Consider the following 17369-nt stretch of genomic DNA (forward strand, 5'->3'; position numbering starts at 1 on the left):
TTGAACACCACAGTAAAATGATAAAACCGTATTAAACGAAAATAATAATTGATGCATCCATTATATTGTAAGTCTGCAAATAAAAACGATAAATATTATGATTTTAAGCATTATGGCCGTCAAATTTTTGATACCGAAAATATAAACATATAATATGAAATTAATTGAGTATTATAATTCGCATCATGAAACAAATCTGTAACAAATAGGCACATTGTGCCTATTTTGTCATGTATTTCAATAAAAAAACGATCAACATCACTAAAATACAATATTACTATGAAAACATGTTGAACATCATGCGCACTGCACAGCAGGATAAAAAACAGTCTGATATCACCTGAACTTCTGATCCATCAGCTTCTCCTGGGAACCCCTTCACGGCCATCAGCGTAGGGGAAGACTACACCTCACGTATATTGACATTCTGCGGAGGGAAACAGCTAGGAGATAAACAAGCTCATGATGGATAGACAGATCTGGAGAAACATCATATCTGCTCGGACATTGAAGCCACCCTAAGTCGAGTTAGTCATCACCTGCACCTACAACTCATCGAACGGAGACTTATAATATGCATCATCAGGATCCAATGCGTTATACACATCACCCCACTTCAACATGGCCGGGTTAAACTTACCCAGGTTCTGCATGTGGTTCCTGACCATGAGAATGTCTGACGGAGGAAGAGTGTCTTTAAACTGCTTCAACCCGATCACGTGGGTCTGAGTGACGTCATCAGTAGCTAGGGTCTTGCAGGTTTTGTTGTCGGAATGGGTGTCCTGCAGTGTGTAGCCTATCTTGTTGCCATCAAATACTGGTAACACGTTGCTGTAGCATTCCCGCCAAAATTCAGCGTTGATCTTTTTTAGCATGGCAACTTCTTTGTGGAAATCTTCGTCTTGTTCGGATATGATTCTTTGTAGCTTCTTGTAGAAGTGGTCGTAGAGTTTCTTATCGACAGAATTCCAATCAAGAATCTTCTCCCGTATTTCAGGTTTTATCCCGTTGCTGTATTCGTTGTTTACAGAGAGTTTCACGTATATCATGTGTTTCAGGTCCCAGCACATGAGTCGTCTGAGTAGAACCAAACACTCGTCTAACATTTCTATGATAATGACAAGATGAAAATCTTCATCAACCTTTTTTATCAGCTCATCAACAGCAGTTTCGTTGGGAAACTGAAGAGGGTTCAACCCCAGGTCAAAACTCATGCTGTTCTGTATAAGGTGAAACACAGCATCTGATGCCATCATGGATATTTTCTTGGGATTCCTAAAGAACTCCTCATATGGATTATGATGGGGTTGAAGATTTCTTATCTCTTCCTTGATGCCATGGTTATGGAACACTGACAGAAACTGATCAACAGGATGGCGAAGCAGGGTGGTAAAAATAGTCCCATCCGGCATTATCCTCAGGGCATCCATCTTGTGGAATCTGGAATACTGGCACAAGATACTGTAACCCTGAGGAGGCTTCACAGATTCTAAGTAGTGCATGTTAATCCTACCCGGGTAGTTCAGGTTGAGTTTAAGAGCGTTCATCACAAACTTGAGGTCATGTTCCTGACCGTATCTATAGAAAATGTTCGTTATGGATGATGTCCCGGTTTGGTGTGTTCGCAGGAAGTGTAGATTGTGTTTGGGCTTGCATTGTGGGTCTGGTTTTTTGGGTATTGCATACCATTCAGGTGGATAGACCTTCCCAGGGTTGTAGATCCATGAGTCAGTTTTTATAGGGACTTCAGGATCAATGTCTGATTTCAGACGACGCTGAGCTTTGGGCCAGTTTATTGAGGTGAGCGTGTAGTAAAATATGTAGATTCCTAAGATTGTTACTATGATCTGCCATTCTTTTTTGATTCGTTGAATTACCTTAGCTAATGACATCGTGGCACTGAATAATTAGAGATTAGTTTGGAGATTATTAATATTGGAAGATTTTCAGTAGATGTGATACAGTGAACAATATAAATATAATACATTTTCAAATGGATCGAAGTATTTACTAGGTTAGCAGGTTAGTAGAAAGCATTAAATAAATCGACATTCAAAACGAGTTTCATTATAATGATATTTACAAAGGCAATAACCGAACATTAGCAAACAAACTTATAGTTATATTAGTAAAGGATATGAAATTCGCGTTGTCAGGATTCAGGAATATTTAGTTGGATGATAACTTTCAATAATCAATAATGTTGCGTTAAGAAATTTCAGGGCATTATATAAACTCATATCAAAACTTACTTTTCAATATCTCCTTTATCTTTCATAATTTAATAACAATTACCCTACTGCAATACTAAAAGAACTGGAATTAATAACAATTAAAAATTACAAATAATATATCTGAGAGTGAGGGTCTACAATTGATTCAGCTGAACATTGGGTCACTTATCAATGTACTTAAATAATACTCCCTGATTTCATTATGATCACGAAATAGTCTTAACCGGAAATCAATAAATTTCCACATGTTAAGCCCTTCAATAGAGCTAATAAAACAAATTTCTAATCAGTAAGTCCATGTAACAAAAGTAAACTGTTACAAAAATACTAGAGCTCAAGTATTTACAAGTTTGCACATGATTGAAAAACTAAATAGAAGTTCCAGTTGTGTGTTTCATCTGACGAGTAGATCTAAGTTGTTTAAAATCTGAAAGCCCATGTTCACGCTTTAAGAAACAAAGCTGCTTGTGACACATCGACAGCTCCCTCTTCTCGTTTAGCAAAGCAGCTGTACAGCCACAGTGCCCAGGCTATTAGTCTGTTCCTCAGGTCCAACACAAAGAAATGCCACTCAAACTTCGCCTGGAAAGTAACGATTATCAGCAGATTCGTTATGTTTTCTTATTATTGTATAGGTAGCTGGTAGATTTTGTTCAAAATAAAATGTTGCTAGACCGACGATAAATGTATGAAATTAAAATATACGGTGAAAATTTACTTGAGATTTAAGCTTAATAATGTCTGCAGTATAAAATGTTCAGCTTACCCGTGATTGAAGATTTGTGAAGAAATCTTCATCCTTTTTCGAGTTCTTAACGGCCACTTCTGCCATGAGTCTTACTCTGTTTATTGGTACACCAAACGATAAGTTTATTCCCTGATGGCGTGATTCAGGATTAGAATTAGAAAACTGGTTGTCTGAAAATGTTTTTCTTGATTTCGAATTTGAGGAATGAATTGCATTAAGTTTAAAGATGCTAGTCCCCCCGAAATACTGGCAGAGTTGAGGAACATGGCACACTAATGGCTTGTAAGATGTGGTAAGTCACAACTTACTTTTTAAAACTGAAAAGGGGGAAACTATGTAAAATATGCAATACCTGGATAAGACGGAGGTTTCTGAAGACAAGAGCTAGTTCCTTTGGTAAGGTGTCAAGAGTATCATGTGCCATGTGCCGTATTAACTCCATTTGTTCCTTTTCTTCTTCATTCATGTCTATCACCTTCTTTCTACGCTCACCATGCATCCCTCCGAAACCCAACTCCTTCATTTTACCGTAGGGTTGGAAAAACAAAAGGGTGGCCATCATGTCAGGAAAATTTAGCCCAAGTATTTTACCACTACTTTGAACTTCATCATGGTCATCAATGATTACAGAGTGCCAGAAGGAGGCGAACGCTTGTCGATACTCCGTTGGCAGGTGCTCATAAAGCCCGTGATCAATCACCACTATCTCTGTTTTTCCAGTTCGGTGATTTTTTCTAACCATTAGGTTTCCCGGATGAGGATCACTATGAATATTTCCAGTTCTGAAAATTTGTTCTGAGAATATTCGAATAACCTTGGTCATGATTTCTTTAGTATCAAAGCCAGCAGCTTTAATTTTCTCAGCATCAGTCAGACTGATTCCTTCAGCAAAATCCATTGTTAAAATTCGCTTGCTGGTCAGTTTCCAATGAACTGCAGGAACATACATAAAATCCAAATCTTTCAGTTCATTCTTACATGAATCAGAATTTCTGCCTTCTGTAACAAAATCTAATTCTTTTTTAAGGCTATCAAAAACATGAGGCATGACATTCAGGAAGGGGATACCAGGAATAAACCAATCCAATACTCGTAAAAGAAAAAGACAAGTTCCTTTGTCCATCTTGAACCTTTTAGCGATATCAAAATACTGAACTTTAATAGCAACCTTCTTTCCACAATGAGTCTGTCCCAGAAAAACCTGGGCAATAGAAGCCCCTGCTATAGGGTCCCGTTTGAAATTTGCATAGAGTTTCTCTGGTTGTGCACCAAGATCTTCTACAAACATGTGTTCTATTTCACCACTTTGCCTCTCAAAGATATTGCTCAATAAAGGTTTCAATGCCGCAGCAAACTCTTGTGGCAACATAGATGAATAAGTAGCCATACCCTGACCAATTTTGATGTAAGACCCACCGTTAACTAGCATAACATTAGCAATACGATTAGCTGCGAATTCCCAAAACTTGTGTTGAATTTCTTTGTACTTCTGCTGTTCTGGTGTCAGCTCAACTTCCTCGACATTTTTTCCATTTGGTTTACCAAACGGGTTTTCGTCAGGCTGTTCTGGTTTCACCACGCCCCAATATGAATATTTGTAAACAGCCATGATTAAAGCAGCGTTAGAGACAGTTCTAACAAAGCGGACAATACCAGTTAACATAACATTGTGATCTGAGAGATTCCACTCAGATGGTGATAAAGTTGAGTATCCGACACAAAACACTCCATAAGCTCCACCCAGGTAACCAAAAGACTTTAGAGGAGTCCAAATAACAGTAAGATTGACTTTCAAAAAATCGATTGTATACTTGAGAAATTGTCTTGACCTGTTTAACGGATATGGTTTGGTAGCAAACATTCTTACACATGGCTTAGCTGTCCTTGGTAATACACGGCAACATTTTAAAGTAGATCTCGGCTGAAGCCGATTTATAGATTGTCTGATCATTTAAAACCACCTCCTCACAAGTATCAGATCATGTTATCATTTACATTTTCAGTTGGCCAGCTTGATCGAAGTCCTTTCCTTCATTACCAATTAATATCCCTAAAATATCAGGTTGTTTTTGAAAATACAATTTGCAATCAAAATTGGGTACACAGAAAGGGTATGATATAATATGATAATATCATGAACACTAATATTATCATAAACTCATAAAAAGTACATAATATGTATGGACCACACAATATTGAATAATAATAATAATTGACATGTTTGTCACTTTTTTAAACTTTCATTTTTCAAGTCAAGTAACACGCCAGAGTTTTTAAAATTATTCGATTTTGTGAACAAATAAGATGCACAAAAATAATTACTGAAAAACGATTCTTTATTCATAGATTCATAGAATTAATGTAGACCATACTTCACTGAACAAAGCATAAAACTAGAAATCCGTTGGGTCCGGGTTTGAATTATTATTATGTATAATGCTCAACAGTGAAGAGTGTGATCACTCCGTATTACATGGTAAAAAAGTTTACTGCAATCATACATAGATGAGTGATTACAATTGGAAATCAAATATTATAAAATAATATAAAGTGCAGCAACTTTAAACATAAATTCCAGCGAATCATAAACACAAACAAAATAATCAAGTCTGAACACATAGAATTCGAATCTTTTGCTGGCATCAGTTATACTGTCAATCAAAGTACAGCACAGCAGCATTTTATCTTCAAATATTTCAGACTGTAGATATAAGTCCAGAGCGGAGAGCGTAGACAGCACCAGACAGTGCATAGTGAAACAGATCAATGCGATACACCGGCCCTATCTTTCCTGAAACAATGATCAAGTTAGGCAACTGGAACATTCAGTCACCTTGTCAGTGGCGTAACGTTGCCTGTTGGCGCCCCCCTGCCGAAAAAAGCGCCCCCCTGTTGGCGCCCCCTCCCTTTTGGTGCCCCTCCCTAAAATTGAACAAATTAGGTGATTTTAGAGAATACGCCGGTAAAATCTCTAAAAAAGTGTGTATCTAGAGCAAAACGCGCAGTTTTGCTAGTACTTTAGTTAAGTTTTCGAAATTGTCCCGCATTCAAACGACGATTTGGCGCCCCCCTAAGACGGCGCCCCCCTGCACAGCGGGGTCAGCAGGGCCTTTCGTTACGCCACTGCACCTTGTCAACAACAAAAATACGTGCTGACAGTGAATAACTATCGAATGATAGACAGCCGAAATCTGGGGACAGGAAAATAATAAAGAGATAAAAGTGGCAAATATCAAATGTTGCCAAAGGTTTGGCGAAAATAACCTATGTCCAAATATAATTAGCATAAGTAAAAATACCTGTTACTCCAAAAAGTCCAGAGAGCAAGAGTAGCCCACTAGCCATGAGGTAGTTTTGGTTGCTGTTGATGATTGCAGAGTATGTGAGCCCGAGAAGTGTGGCAGGAACCAACATCTTCCGGGTATTCTCGTACTGTAACATTGAATAAAATGTTTTGAACCTGTCTCCTTGTTCAGAAAATACCATCAATTTGAATCTTCTATAATGAGCCTGATCCAAGCCCCTTTAATTAAATTACAATACTTATAATTTACCTGTGTGGTACAAACATGCATTCCAAGAATAATTAAGATATCCCAGCCAGGTGAAACAAGAGATAGCTTGGCTCCTTGGTTGAGTTGAATGGAAGCAAAAAGGAGAAGCATCCAGGGAAAACCCACTGCTCCACCGTGAAGAGACAGAGTAGTGTGAATGTCCTTGACAGAGTCACAACCACTAAATCGTGCTACACCAGCAAAAGCAGCCAGGCCTGCTAATATGAATCCGTAGATCAGGAAAACATTTTCCTTTTTCTGAAAAAAAAGGTTTATTCAGATAACTTGGGCAAGCTTCACAAGTGAACAAATCACATATTTTTAAAAGTATCTAGATGCTGCATTGAGCAATTGAATAACTCTTAATTGCCTCAGTTGTTACTGAGAACCCCTCATTTGACTTAAATAAGTAAAGTGATCAATACAAAATATCATTTTGTATGAAAGTTTGAAAACATAAAAATGAGACCCACCACGAAGATGTCATAACTTGCCACGAGACAAGTAAGCGAGAGGACTGCGTCGGACACAGCTGTTGAGATTTGCTTTGTCATGCCTAAAGTTTGAATTAGTCATCTGAAAGCTACTTAGAGTTGGAGCATTTACTCATCACAAGCATTGAAAATAGAAGGTGCTTTACCCTCCTACAAACATATGTTGATACATCAATGAAAGTCAAGTATTATTGATTGAAAACAATGAATAAACTGCTATAAACTGAAAGAAAATGATAAAATAATCATATGAAATTACCAAATTATAAAAGTAGCACAGAATTAATTACTGTTTTACAGTTAAACCACTATAAAAACGCTTCTTAGATAAACGGCATTAAAAATCAAAGATACTGTTTCATATTATTATAGTACTTACATATATTTGAACTGCAACAACATGACTATTAACCATCTTATATAATAAACCTCAAAAAACACAACACTTCGCAAAATATCACTACATCAAAAATATGTGGCAACATCACACCTATATTGCTATTTTCTTCAGAGTCTATCTGTCATAATAATTTCCACTATCTAAATCTCAATCGAAAAGAGCATCCATGCATTCTTGGCTTTTAAACACACTCCCATCACTATAGACAATCATAACATCATGTACATGGTATATTATAATATAACTAATATTACAAAAGGGGCTTCATCTTATAATTTTAGTCAAGGGGATATTTTCAGCAGATTGTTAAGTGACACATAACATCAAAATCTATGACTCTAGAACTTATGAATGGTAATCCATCTTTATTGAGTGAATGGCAAAAGACCAATTAATTTGAAGGTTAGTGTGAGATTGTTTTGATGAACTGAAATACGTTTTCATACATTTTCGAGAATTGGTCATTAGAGGGGTGATGGTTGCGAGAAGTCACAGCCTCATCATACTTCATCCATTGGAATTTAGTATGTTCATGAGAGATAATGATTTCATGGTTTGGATCATTGATCTTTGCCAGGAATATCACAATATTGTGTTTTTTCATCCCATATTTTGTGTACTCAAACTGATATCGATAATCATTTATCATGGTTAAATCAGATGTCGTCAATCCTGACTCCTCATAAGTTTCCCTCATCGCATTTTCCATTTCGGATTCTCCTTTCTCTCTGCCACCTTTCGGGGGACTCCACCTACCATTTGCATTAAATAACAGAAGAACCTCAGGAATTTCATTTTCAAAACGAAACACAATTATTCCAGCAGCATTTCTCATGGTAATGTCATGCAAGCTGAAGAGAAATTGTACATCAAAATTCAAAACTGTATATAAGTTGATGTAGATTCTGCTATTAGGTTAACAAAACAAAATTGATTATTATGTTAATACTAACTCAAATATAGTATCATGTTTTATACCTTGAATATATCATATTTTACCTTTAAGTTATTATATTCATAGACATGTCTGAGTGGTTATGTTTTGTTGTTTCACACACACTCATTCCCTTAGCATGTAAATACAACAAGGATGTAAATATAGAGGATTCAGGTGAACGGAACGAGAGCTAACCCTGAAGGGCAGGTAGTGTAATGTTTAGCTTATTTTTGGTTTCTATGTAGTAGTTTCAGTTTCTTTGTAATAGTTCCTTTAGTCCTAGGTTTGTAGTTTTGGGGTTACTACTTTCTAACATACTTTCTTATATTTACAGGGTTGTTTTTAGTTCTAGTGAGTGTCTGCTGCTGTAAGAGTGAAAGCCAGACAAGTCAAGTTCCAGTGTGTGTGTGTGTGTCACGGGGACCACACAGAAGAACCTAAAGAGAAGATCTAGTGTTTGTGAGTAAGGGAATATCACAACACGTTCACATCACTTCTGGGGAAGTGATAGAAGAATTAGTTTCTAAGAAGTTAGAAGAAGTTAGAAGAAGTAGTTTATAAGAAGTTTGAACTGTTATTAAGAAGGATTTACAGTTTTGGGAAGATTTGTTTGTAATCACATTACCACACCACTCACGAGGTTAAGTGAGTGAGAGTTGTGTTTGAGGTCTGTGTAGAGTGACGTGCAGTGATAGTGAGTGCAGCGTTAGTGTGCTAACCCATTACCAATTTGTTAACAATTTTGTTAACTAGTTGTAACTTAGTTACTAACCCAAATTACAACTTGTTTTACTTTGTCTCCCGTGATTGATCAAAATACACAATTTAACAGAATAGACCACCAATGCGTTTTTTAATTATATAATCGTCAGTGGCGTAACGCTGCCCCGGCCACCCTCAGGGGGCGCCAAAAAGGCGCCCTTTCTAAACGAAAAGTCGCCCCTAGGTTTTTTCTTGAATTTTTCTTGAATTTTATGACCTCTCGCTAAAAATAACGCCTTATTGGTGTATTCCCCTGTCCAATTTAGCGCTCAGTGGGTGTGAAAAACATTTTTGGGGTCCTTTTTTTGCTCCAGGGGCGCTAAAGAGCTGTAGGGGGCGCCAAAAAAAGGTACCCGACCTTTTTTATTTTTTTTCTAGGGACACAAAAAATTTGGGCGACTTTTTCGAGCCGCCAGGGGGCGCCAAGTTAAATCAGCCACTAACGTTACGCCACTGATAATCGTGTATAAAGATGTTTGTATGACTTGACTGAAATTTAATTATAATTTCCTAACGCATACAGAGTACAGGTTTACATAACGGCCCTTGAGGAGCCCTCATTGAAAACCTCCCAAGACATTTTGTCTCAGCATTATTTCATATGCAGCCGGTGCTTAGTGAAAGCTCCCTTCAAATTATGGTTTGTAAAATTTAATAAAACAAGAAATTCAATAAAAAAGAAATTTAATTTTCGCACATTTTACCAAATTTATAACAATAAAATATAATGCTCATTTTGTGTATGATTTTGTGTCCTTGACTGCTAACTGGGTTGAAAACGGACAGGCAACTAGAACGGGGTAAACAATGTACAGGAAAACAAATTTTAGGAAAACAAATTTAAATTTTGGTATTTATTAATAACAATCAAAACATATCATATCATAAAAATAAAGCCACGCGTTGGTTGACTGCCTCAGTAAGGTGAATAATTTAAGCTTGAAGGTGCCCTGCGCATTTACAGAACCTTATGCGGCAATCACATATTCATGAGGACCTGTGAGCGCCAAAATTAATTTAAAGTTTCTAAAAATCATACATCACTACGAGTTACTCATGCTTTTGGATTATTAGAGTGCGGATTGTCAGGTATTTCATTCATTCATACTTAATCGGTTTAAAGCTGTATATTTAGAACTCACTATTGTTTAAACTACGAAAGCAGAACGTAGATAATGGACAATATACCAACGACAATACCAAGGACCCGAGTGCCGCATTGACTTTTCCGGATCCGTTTTTACCGAAGGCTTATCCACCAGTTACTCATGCTGCATGTATAGTCTGATAATATTTTGTCTTACCTCTAGCAAGCATTCTGTAAATTGAAGTGTCGTATTTATTATAGAAGAGCCAGCCAACCTCCGCATTATAATCTTTTGTGTGCCAAGTTCGTTTATAAAATCTAATCATATAATAAGATTGATCCAATAGTCTAAGATGAACGGTATATCATAGCTCATCGTTATTAAAATCCGAATGGATGAATTAATCAAGTAATGTTCCCTTTCAACACAACTAAACAACAAACAAATGCTTGCTCACCAGTGGTGACGCAATCGTAGGGGCATGTAGTTGGTTCAGATAACTCTCACCCCGACGACGGCGTCGAGAAATTATCAAATTATGCATTATAGTCAACTGCAGGATACCTGTAAAAGATTCCAAATCTTTTGGTAGGACCTTTCCTTATTGAATCCTCAATCACAGATTGCCCGATAATTCGGTTAAGTTGACCCATGGAGATTGGATAAAATAAAAAGTCCACAGCGGATTTGCACAAACATGCAGCCTCATGACTCAATAACATGAACAAGCACATGAGTCATGCACATTATATAGTCTAGGAGTTTCACAGGCATCCTGTCCAGAAACACGGTGAAAGGTAAAATTCCCAGCTACGTCTACCTTGCTAGTATATTTCACATAGCCATGTGTATACGCGTACAGCGTGATGCGCTTGTTTCACAAGTAGAATATATAATCCTTTGCCGCCTTCGGCGGTCGCGCGCTACTGCAAGCGAGAGGGCTCTGGTTAGAGCAACTAGTAAATATAATCTTTGCGGCAGGCGCCACAGCACACGCGCAAATTATTCCCCAAAATCAGGGCTCTTGTTTATAGCAAATAACGTTTAAAAAATAACAAAACATATTAACTATGTTAACTTTTGTCATACGTTGTATGACCCAACGCGCACGAGTGCGCGGCTCCCCCTGTATCGTTGAAACTCTACACTATAGTGAAGCGACAGTGAGGGTCACCACGTGATACAAGTTAACTTAATTTAAAGATTTTCTCCTAAATATTTAAATGTGCAGTTTATATCCCACAGAAAGCCCTTTCCTCTAATTGCACGCATTGCAGTAGCTTTTTTTCAAAAGTTATGATCAATCGGGGTTACATTTTTTGCAATGTATTCAAAATCAATTTATGCAGTTATACGAATCACAAATTATTTTATAAAATAACAAAATAAAAAAACTCAAAAACTTTTGTTAAGTTGTAAGTTTAAAATAGTTTGTCAAGTCACAGTACGCAAAGTTTCTAGTTTCACTCATCAAAAATCTTGAAACACATCTTTTATGAATATTACCCGTTACGAAAAACAAACTTACTCAAAAAGAAAAACAACATTTTTATTTACCACAAAACAATCAATACATACTTTGTTATATTTATAAATAATGTCAAAGCTGAAAATTCGACCATAATTTAATATAGGCACATCCCGCCGCGCACACAGCCACGCCCACACATTGGTGAGTAATTTTTAAGTGCGGCCGTAACAGTAAGTACCGCGCGCAGGGTCGATTGAATTGTAATTTTACAATAACATGATACATTTATTAATTGCAAAAGCCAAAATTTCAGAAGCATAATAATTTTTGGGGAAATTTCGGTCGTTCGCGCATTACCTGAGGACCCCAGGCTTTAATGTTGTAAACAACATAGAGATTAGGCGGAATAGAGATTAGGCGGAATGACAGGCTGAGCGCGGCCCAGTCATTCGCGCAGTACAGGCATTGATCACTGCAATAGCGGAGAATTCCAAAACCGCATGCTCATGATTGAGCGCGCGCGCCTCTGCGCAAAATCGGTACCGCTTAACCATAAAGCACTAGGCAGTACGCGGCTCTGCGTAGACATCTGTATCATAAGTTTCATTCAACTACCCATTTATGTGACATGTACAATGAAATTGTATTAAAACAAAAAGTAAATTAATTTTAGTAATAATTGACGTAAACATGTGCTTAAATCACTTCTAGCAAGTTTCTATTTGTTTGTATTTTATACATATATATATTTACGCACTGCAGCTATAGCATATATGGTTAATTAATAAATTGTCGATGTGAAGTGTCTCGAATTGAAAGTGTCTCGAAAGTTTCTCAATTCCACGTTTCACTTTGGTCGAATCACGTCAACTTAGTGCAAAATGAAGCAATTTATAATTACACATCAGGAAAACAAAGGAAAACAAATTTAAATTTTGGTATTTATTAATAACAATCAAAACATATCATATCATAAAAATAAAGCCGCGCGTTGGTTGACTGCCTCAGTAAGGTGAATAATTTAAGCTTGAAGGTGCCCTGCGCATTTACAGAACCTTATGCGGCAATCACATATATTCATGAGGACCTGTGAGCGCCAAAATTAATTTAAAGTTTCTAGAAATCATACATCACTACGAGTTACTCATGCTTTTGGATTATAAGAGTGCGGATTGTCAGGTATTTCATTCATTCATACTTAATCGGTTTAAAGCTGTATATTTAGAACTCACTATTGTTTAAACTACCAAAGCAGAACGTAGATAATGGACAGTATACCGACGACAATACCAAGGACCCGAGTGCCGCATTGACTTTTCCGGATCCGTTTTTACCGAAGGCTTATCCACCAGTTACTCATGCTGCATGTATAGTCTGATAATATTTTGTCTTATCTCTAGCAAGCATTCTGTAAATTGAAGTGTCGTATTTATTATAGAAGAGCCAGCCAACCTCCGCATTATAATCTTTTGTATGCCAAGTTCGTTTATAAAATCTAATCATATAATAAGATTGATCCAATAGTCTAAGATGAACGGTATATCATAGCTCATCGTTATTAAAATCCGAATGGATGAATTAATCAAGTAATGTTCCCTTTCAACACAACTAAACAACAAACAAATGCTTGCTCACCAGTGGTGACGCAATCGTAGGGGCATGCAGTTGGTTCAGATAACTCTCACCCCGACGACGGCGTCGAGAAATTATCAAATTATGCATTTGCGCCATACTGGACACATTTTATATTTAATATTTTGTGGTTTGTAGAAATTAGTGTCATCTACAGTATAGCTTAACTGGCGAGCAAGCATCGTCCCACTCGGCCGGGACGAAAATACCGAGTCCAATCACAGAAAGTTAACCAAAAGATAAAAACAACAAGAGCTCGGATATCAACAAAAATCACACGCTCCAGACGACGGGGGAAGAGAGGAAAGGAAGTAAGCTGCTGGGCTCAACATATTTTGATAATTGTAAACAAATTTGTTCTTGTGCCCTATAATAATTTGGTATTAAGGTATGACCCTGTACTGTGTGTGATAGTGAAAATGAAAGTGAATGTGAATCTATAATGCGAACGAAACATCAAACTGGATGTATTTGGACTTGATAACGTATCCCAGTGGCGTAACGAAGGGCCCTGCTGACCCCGCTGTGCAGGGGGGCGCCGTCTTAGGGGGGCGCCAAATCGTCGTTTGAATGTGGGACAATTTCGAAAACTTAACTAAAGTACTAGCAAAACTGCGCGTTTTGCTCTAGATACATACTTTTTTAGAGATTTTACCGGCGTATCCTCTAAAATCACCTAATTTGTTCAATTTTAGGGAGGGGCACCAAAAGGGGAAGGGGCGCCAACAGGGGGGCGCCTTTTCGGCAGGGGGGCGCCAACAGGCAACGTTACGCCACTGACGTATCCTACAATTTCATACCTCAAACCCCAGAAGACGAGCTATGAGGTCTCTTAAGTTCGTTTGTTTATGTAAATTTTATGGATAATTTATTGTAATATGCTTTTATATTGTGTAAAGTTTTACGGACGATATGACCCCAGGGAGACTCCCAACCCACCGCTTCGGCGGGTAGTTGATAAACATTTCACAAGCAAGAGCCACTTTGGTATATTTGCTGTGAGGTGTCTCAGCTACATGGTTTGGGGGTCCCCCTTTTTTTGTAAAAAAACTTTCCTATATATATGTTTAAAACAATTAAACGTATTTTCATGAATGCATTTTGTCAGCAAGTATGAATTTCAGCAGTGTAACGTATTTAAAACTTGTGAGTAAATGTTAGCGGGGCAGTCGTCATGTCATTTTTAAAGTTTTGAAATAGTCTACGAGGAGAGAAGGAGGAGTTTTTTTAAAACAATCGGAGGTCACATCTTGACACAAGTTTTTTATGTCACATTATTTTTGGACAAAACCACTTTTAACGACTTTTTCTATGATGGCTATATAAAACCACTTAGTTTTGCTTGAGTATCGATGATATACTTTTTACTCATATCTTTCTTGACTCCAATCAGTGGAATTTGGTGGAAAAGTTCAACTAGTATAGTACTTCCGGGAGCTGGTTGGAGTAGTGGAGATTAAAGCTGATTACAGCTGATTAAAAGGTACGACTCTTTTCAGTTACACAAATTTTCGGACCAGCGACATATCTATTAAATCTATTATCTATGTATTTTCAAACACTGATTTGGATAAAAAAACTGTCTGGATCAGGCGACATGACCATTCAAGGAAAATGGTCTAGAATTTCTCGTTATGGTTAGAATTTAAGCATATGCTTTAGCTCGCTTTTCTTGGACAGTGCCCGGCTATTGCCCAAATAAGAGGGCAATATTTCCAGGACTACTACCCCTCCGTCAATGACATATTTGACTACTAACACATCTCCAATATTGTCAATTTCGCAAACCGCACCAAATGCTTAATTGTCAAGAAAACAACAATTTCAAGGGAAAAAAAGTCAATTTCGATTTTTTTCTTGAATTGTGCCAGAGGAGCTGGACCAGACGGGTGTGACATAGAGACTACTCACACGTTGTCTTAGCTCATCTTTTCCACACTCAGCTGGCACTTAAGGGGGCCTGGGCAGGGTCTTCATCAAAATTCTCTCGAAATTGACTAATCAGCTGCTTTTGGTCCTACGGAAAAATATTCAGTTAAACAAAAATTCAGTTAAACAAAAATTCAATTTTATGCCATTTATTACAGAGTAAACAAGTTTACAATAAATCAATTTGATATTTAAAGGAATCCTAATTCAATGTGTAGTATGGTTGTCACTCTTTAAATAGATTAGATATAGGTTGACGGGGCAAAGGAGTGTTCGTGCTGTTCGCTATTGCTCACACCAAACGGCAACCTAGTAAAATTTTTGTATGGACACCGGTCTCCATCACGATACAAAATTAGGATTGAAGAATTTATTGTATAACTTTTAGTGCAGTGGAGGAAGCGGTGTGGTGCATTAATAGAGTGACAGCCTACTGATTTAGAGTTGTTTTTACGTGACCTAAATTTTTGGACCTAAAGGCTTTACTATGGCAACTTTAAAATTGGTTCTTTTAATCATTTATTAAATATCACTTATGTTGGAGAAACAACTCAACCACTTCATAAAAGAGTCAATGGCCACAGAAATTGTGTCAAAGCCAAATCATCCACATTTTTATATGAACATTTTAATATTCCTGGTCACGTCTTCTCAGATGCTTCCATACAGATTGTAGATTATGTTGATTCTGACATGTCCACCGATGTCAAAAATGATTTACTTCTCCTGGAGGATTACTGGATAGAGAAGCTTGGGACAGCATTCCCTCTTGGTCTTAATGACAAGAAGAAAGGAACGGGCAACATCTCCCAAGATCGGGTTATGAATTATTTTAGTGGACAGATTGCTCGATACAAACGTGGCAGAGGGAATGGAAAGAAGAAAGTTCAGCCTAAGAAGTCTCTGGATACCATAGAGTCTGATATTAACAGGCTGAAAGATAACATCTCTTCAGAACATTCCATATACAAAACATTAAAATGTTATAGCTTATCAGATTTAGACACTCTCTACTCTTTGAGTCAAAATAATTCAGGATTGATTTACAACGTATGTTCCTCTTTCTGTTCAACATTTTCCCCCAAATACCATCAGAACAAATCTGAATCCAGTAATAGAGAATTTATAATTGTTCCATTTAATTGCAAATTCATTGATAATCTTAACCTAAAATCTATTTTCTCTGACACTTCAGTCATTGATTTGCTTCCCATTTTGATTCAGTCTTTTACACCATTACAGATTTATTATGAGTATAATGATCCTATAAGTCTTTCTATTTGTAACTATGCTTCATTCTTAAAGAAACTTTCTATTTCTGATATTAAATCTATTTTAGGTAGTCCATGCGATTGTCACTCCTCCCCTTTCAATTATCCTCCTCATGGACATGTAGTTACTGGTAATTTAGATATTGTTGATAATGTTGAACTTAGGGAAGTACTTTCCTACGGTTGTAAATACAGAATTCCCACATTTAAATCTCCAGATGAGATATATATGACCAGTTACCGAAGCTGTCGATAAATTTATAAAATCAAAAAGTAGAAAATACTGTCAAAAAGAAGTAAAGTTCAGCGATTGGAAGGAAAAAGTGTTATCAATAGTTTCCAATCGTATTGAATATTACAAGAAAAACTTTCCTGAAACATTTGAAATAAAAGAAAACACACTGGAAAAAGATGATGTTAAAAGAAGTCTTAAATTGCTGAAAAGTAAATACATTATTTGTAGTATCGACAAAGCTTCTGGTAATATTTCATTTATTTGTAAAACGTTTTATGTAAAAACTCTTGTCAATGAAATGGGTTTTGATCCTAATACTCTAGAATGTATAGGTAATGATACATATAAACCCTGTAGCGAAGACGAGACTCATTATGTCAATAAAATATCTGAGAGTCTAAAGGAGAGATTTAATGTACAAGTTGAAGATAAAAACTTGCGACTAGCACGCATCTTCTGGAACCCTAAGCTTCATAAGAACCCTTACAAGGCGAGGTTCATTGCAGGTGCCCGTTTTTGCGTTACGAAACAACTTAACGTCCAAGTTAACTGTTGTCTGAAACTTTTGAGGAAATACTTCAAGAAATACTGCGAGGCAATCTACAACAACAGCG

At 37.0% G+C, this 17369-nt stretch overlaps 4 protein-coding genes across 4 annotated transcripts in view; 1 reads left to right on the plus strand and 3 right to left on the minus strand.

The window, feature by feature from the left end:
• LOC134819175 (outer mitochondrial transmembrane helix translocase-like) overlaps window positions 1-17369 on the plus strand; it is an 84454-nt gene that overhangs the window by 55497 nt on the left and 11588 nt on the right. The window lies entirely within an intron of this gene.
• Window positions 236-1901, minus strand: LOC134819174 (galactosylceramide sulfotransferase-like). Its single transcript, XM_063828961.1, has one exon. The coding sequence runs from the start codon at window positions 1890-1892 to the stop codon at window positions 546-548; it is 1347 nt and encodes a 448-aa protein (XP_063685031.1). The 5' UTR covers window positions 1893-1901; the 3' UTR covers window positions 236-545.
• On the minus strand, window positions 2052-5042 carry LOC134819247 (uncharacterized aarF domain-containing protein kinase 5-like). Its single transcript, XM_063829071.1, has 3 exons — window positions 3335-5042; window positions 3001-3111; window positions 2052-2816 (listed from the first exon to the last, which is right to left on the minus strand). Exons 1-3 carry the CDS (start codon window positions 4931-4933, stop codon window positions 2676-2678), a joined length of 1851 nt encoding a protein of 616 aa, XP_063685141.1. The 5' UTR covers window positions 4934-5042; the 3' UTR covers window positions 2052-2675.
• On the minus strand, window positions 5253-7094 carry LOC134819822 (uncharacterized). The gene is made up of 4 exons (XM_063829970.1): window positions 7010-7094; window positions 6537-6794; window positions 6282-6414; window positions 5253-5773 (listed from the first exon to the last, which is right to left on the minus strand). Exons 1-4 carry the CDS (start codon window positions 7088-7090, stop codon window positions 5679-5681), a joined length of 567 nt encoding a protein of 188 aa, XP_063686040.1. The 5' UTR covers window positions 7091-7094; the 3' UTR covers window positions 5253-5678.

This window comes from Bolinopsis microptera, chromosome 8 (genome assembly GCF_026151205.1).
Source record: "Bolinopsis microptera isolate Bmic1 chromosome 8, MBARI_Bmic_1.0, whole genome shotgun sequence".
NCBI lineage: Eukaryota > Metazoa > Ctenophora > Tentaculata > Lobata > Bolinopsidae > Bolinopsis > Bolinopsis microptera.

Coding starts and splice junctions, on each gene's coding strand:
- LOC134819247 (XM_063829071.1), bottom strand. CDS start 4,933: ATGATCAGACAATCTATAAATCGGCTTCAGCCGAGATCTACTTTAAAA. Junction 3,112..3,334: donor GAAACCTCCGTCTTATCCAG/GTATTGCATATT, acceptor TCACGCCATCAG/GGAATAAACTTATCGTTTGG. Junction 2,817..3,000: donor TCACAAATCTTCAATCACGG/GTAAGCTGAACA, acceptor GTTACTTTCCAG/GCGAAGTTTGAGTGGCATTT.
- LOC134819174 (XM_063828961.1), bottom strand. CDS start 1,892: ATGTCATTAGCTAAGGTAATTCAACGAATCAAAAAAGAATGGCAGATC.
- LOC134819822 (XM_063829970.1), bottom strand. CDS start 7,090: ATGACAAAGCAAATCTCAACAGCTGTGTCCGACGCAGTCCTCTCGCTT. Junction 6,795..7,009: donor CAAGTTATGACATCTTCGTG/GTGGGTCTCATT, acceptor CTTTTTTTTCAG/AAAAAGGAAAATGTTTTCCT. Junction 5,774..6,281: donor TGGACTTTTTGGAGTAACAG/GTATTTTTACTT, acceptor TCATTGTTTCAG/GAAAGATAGGGCCGGTGTAT.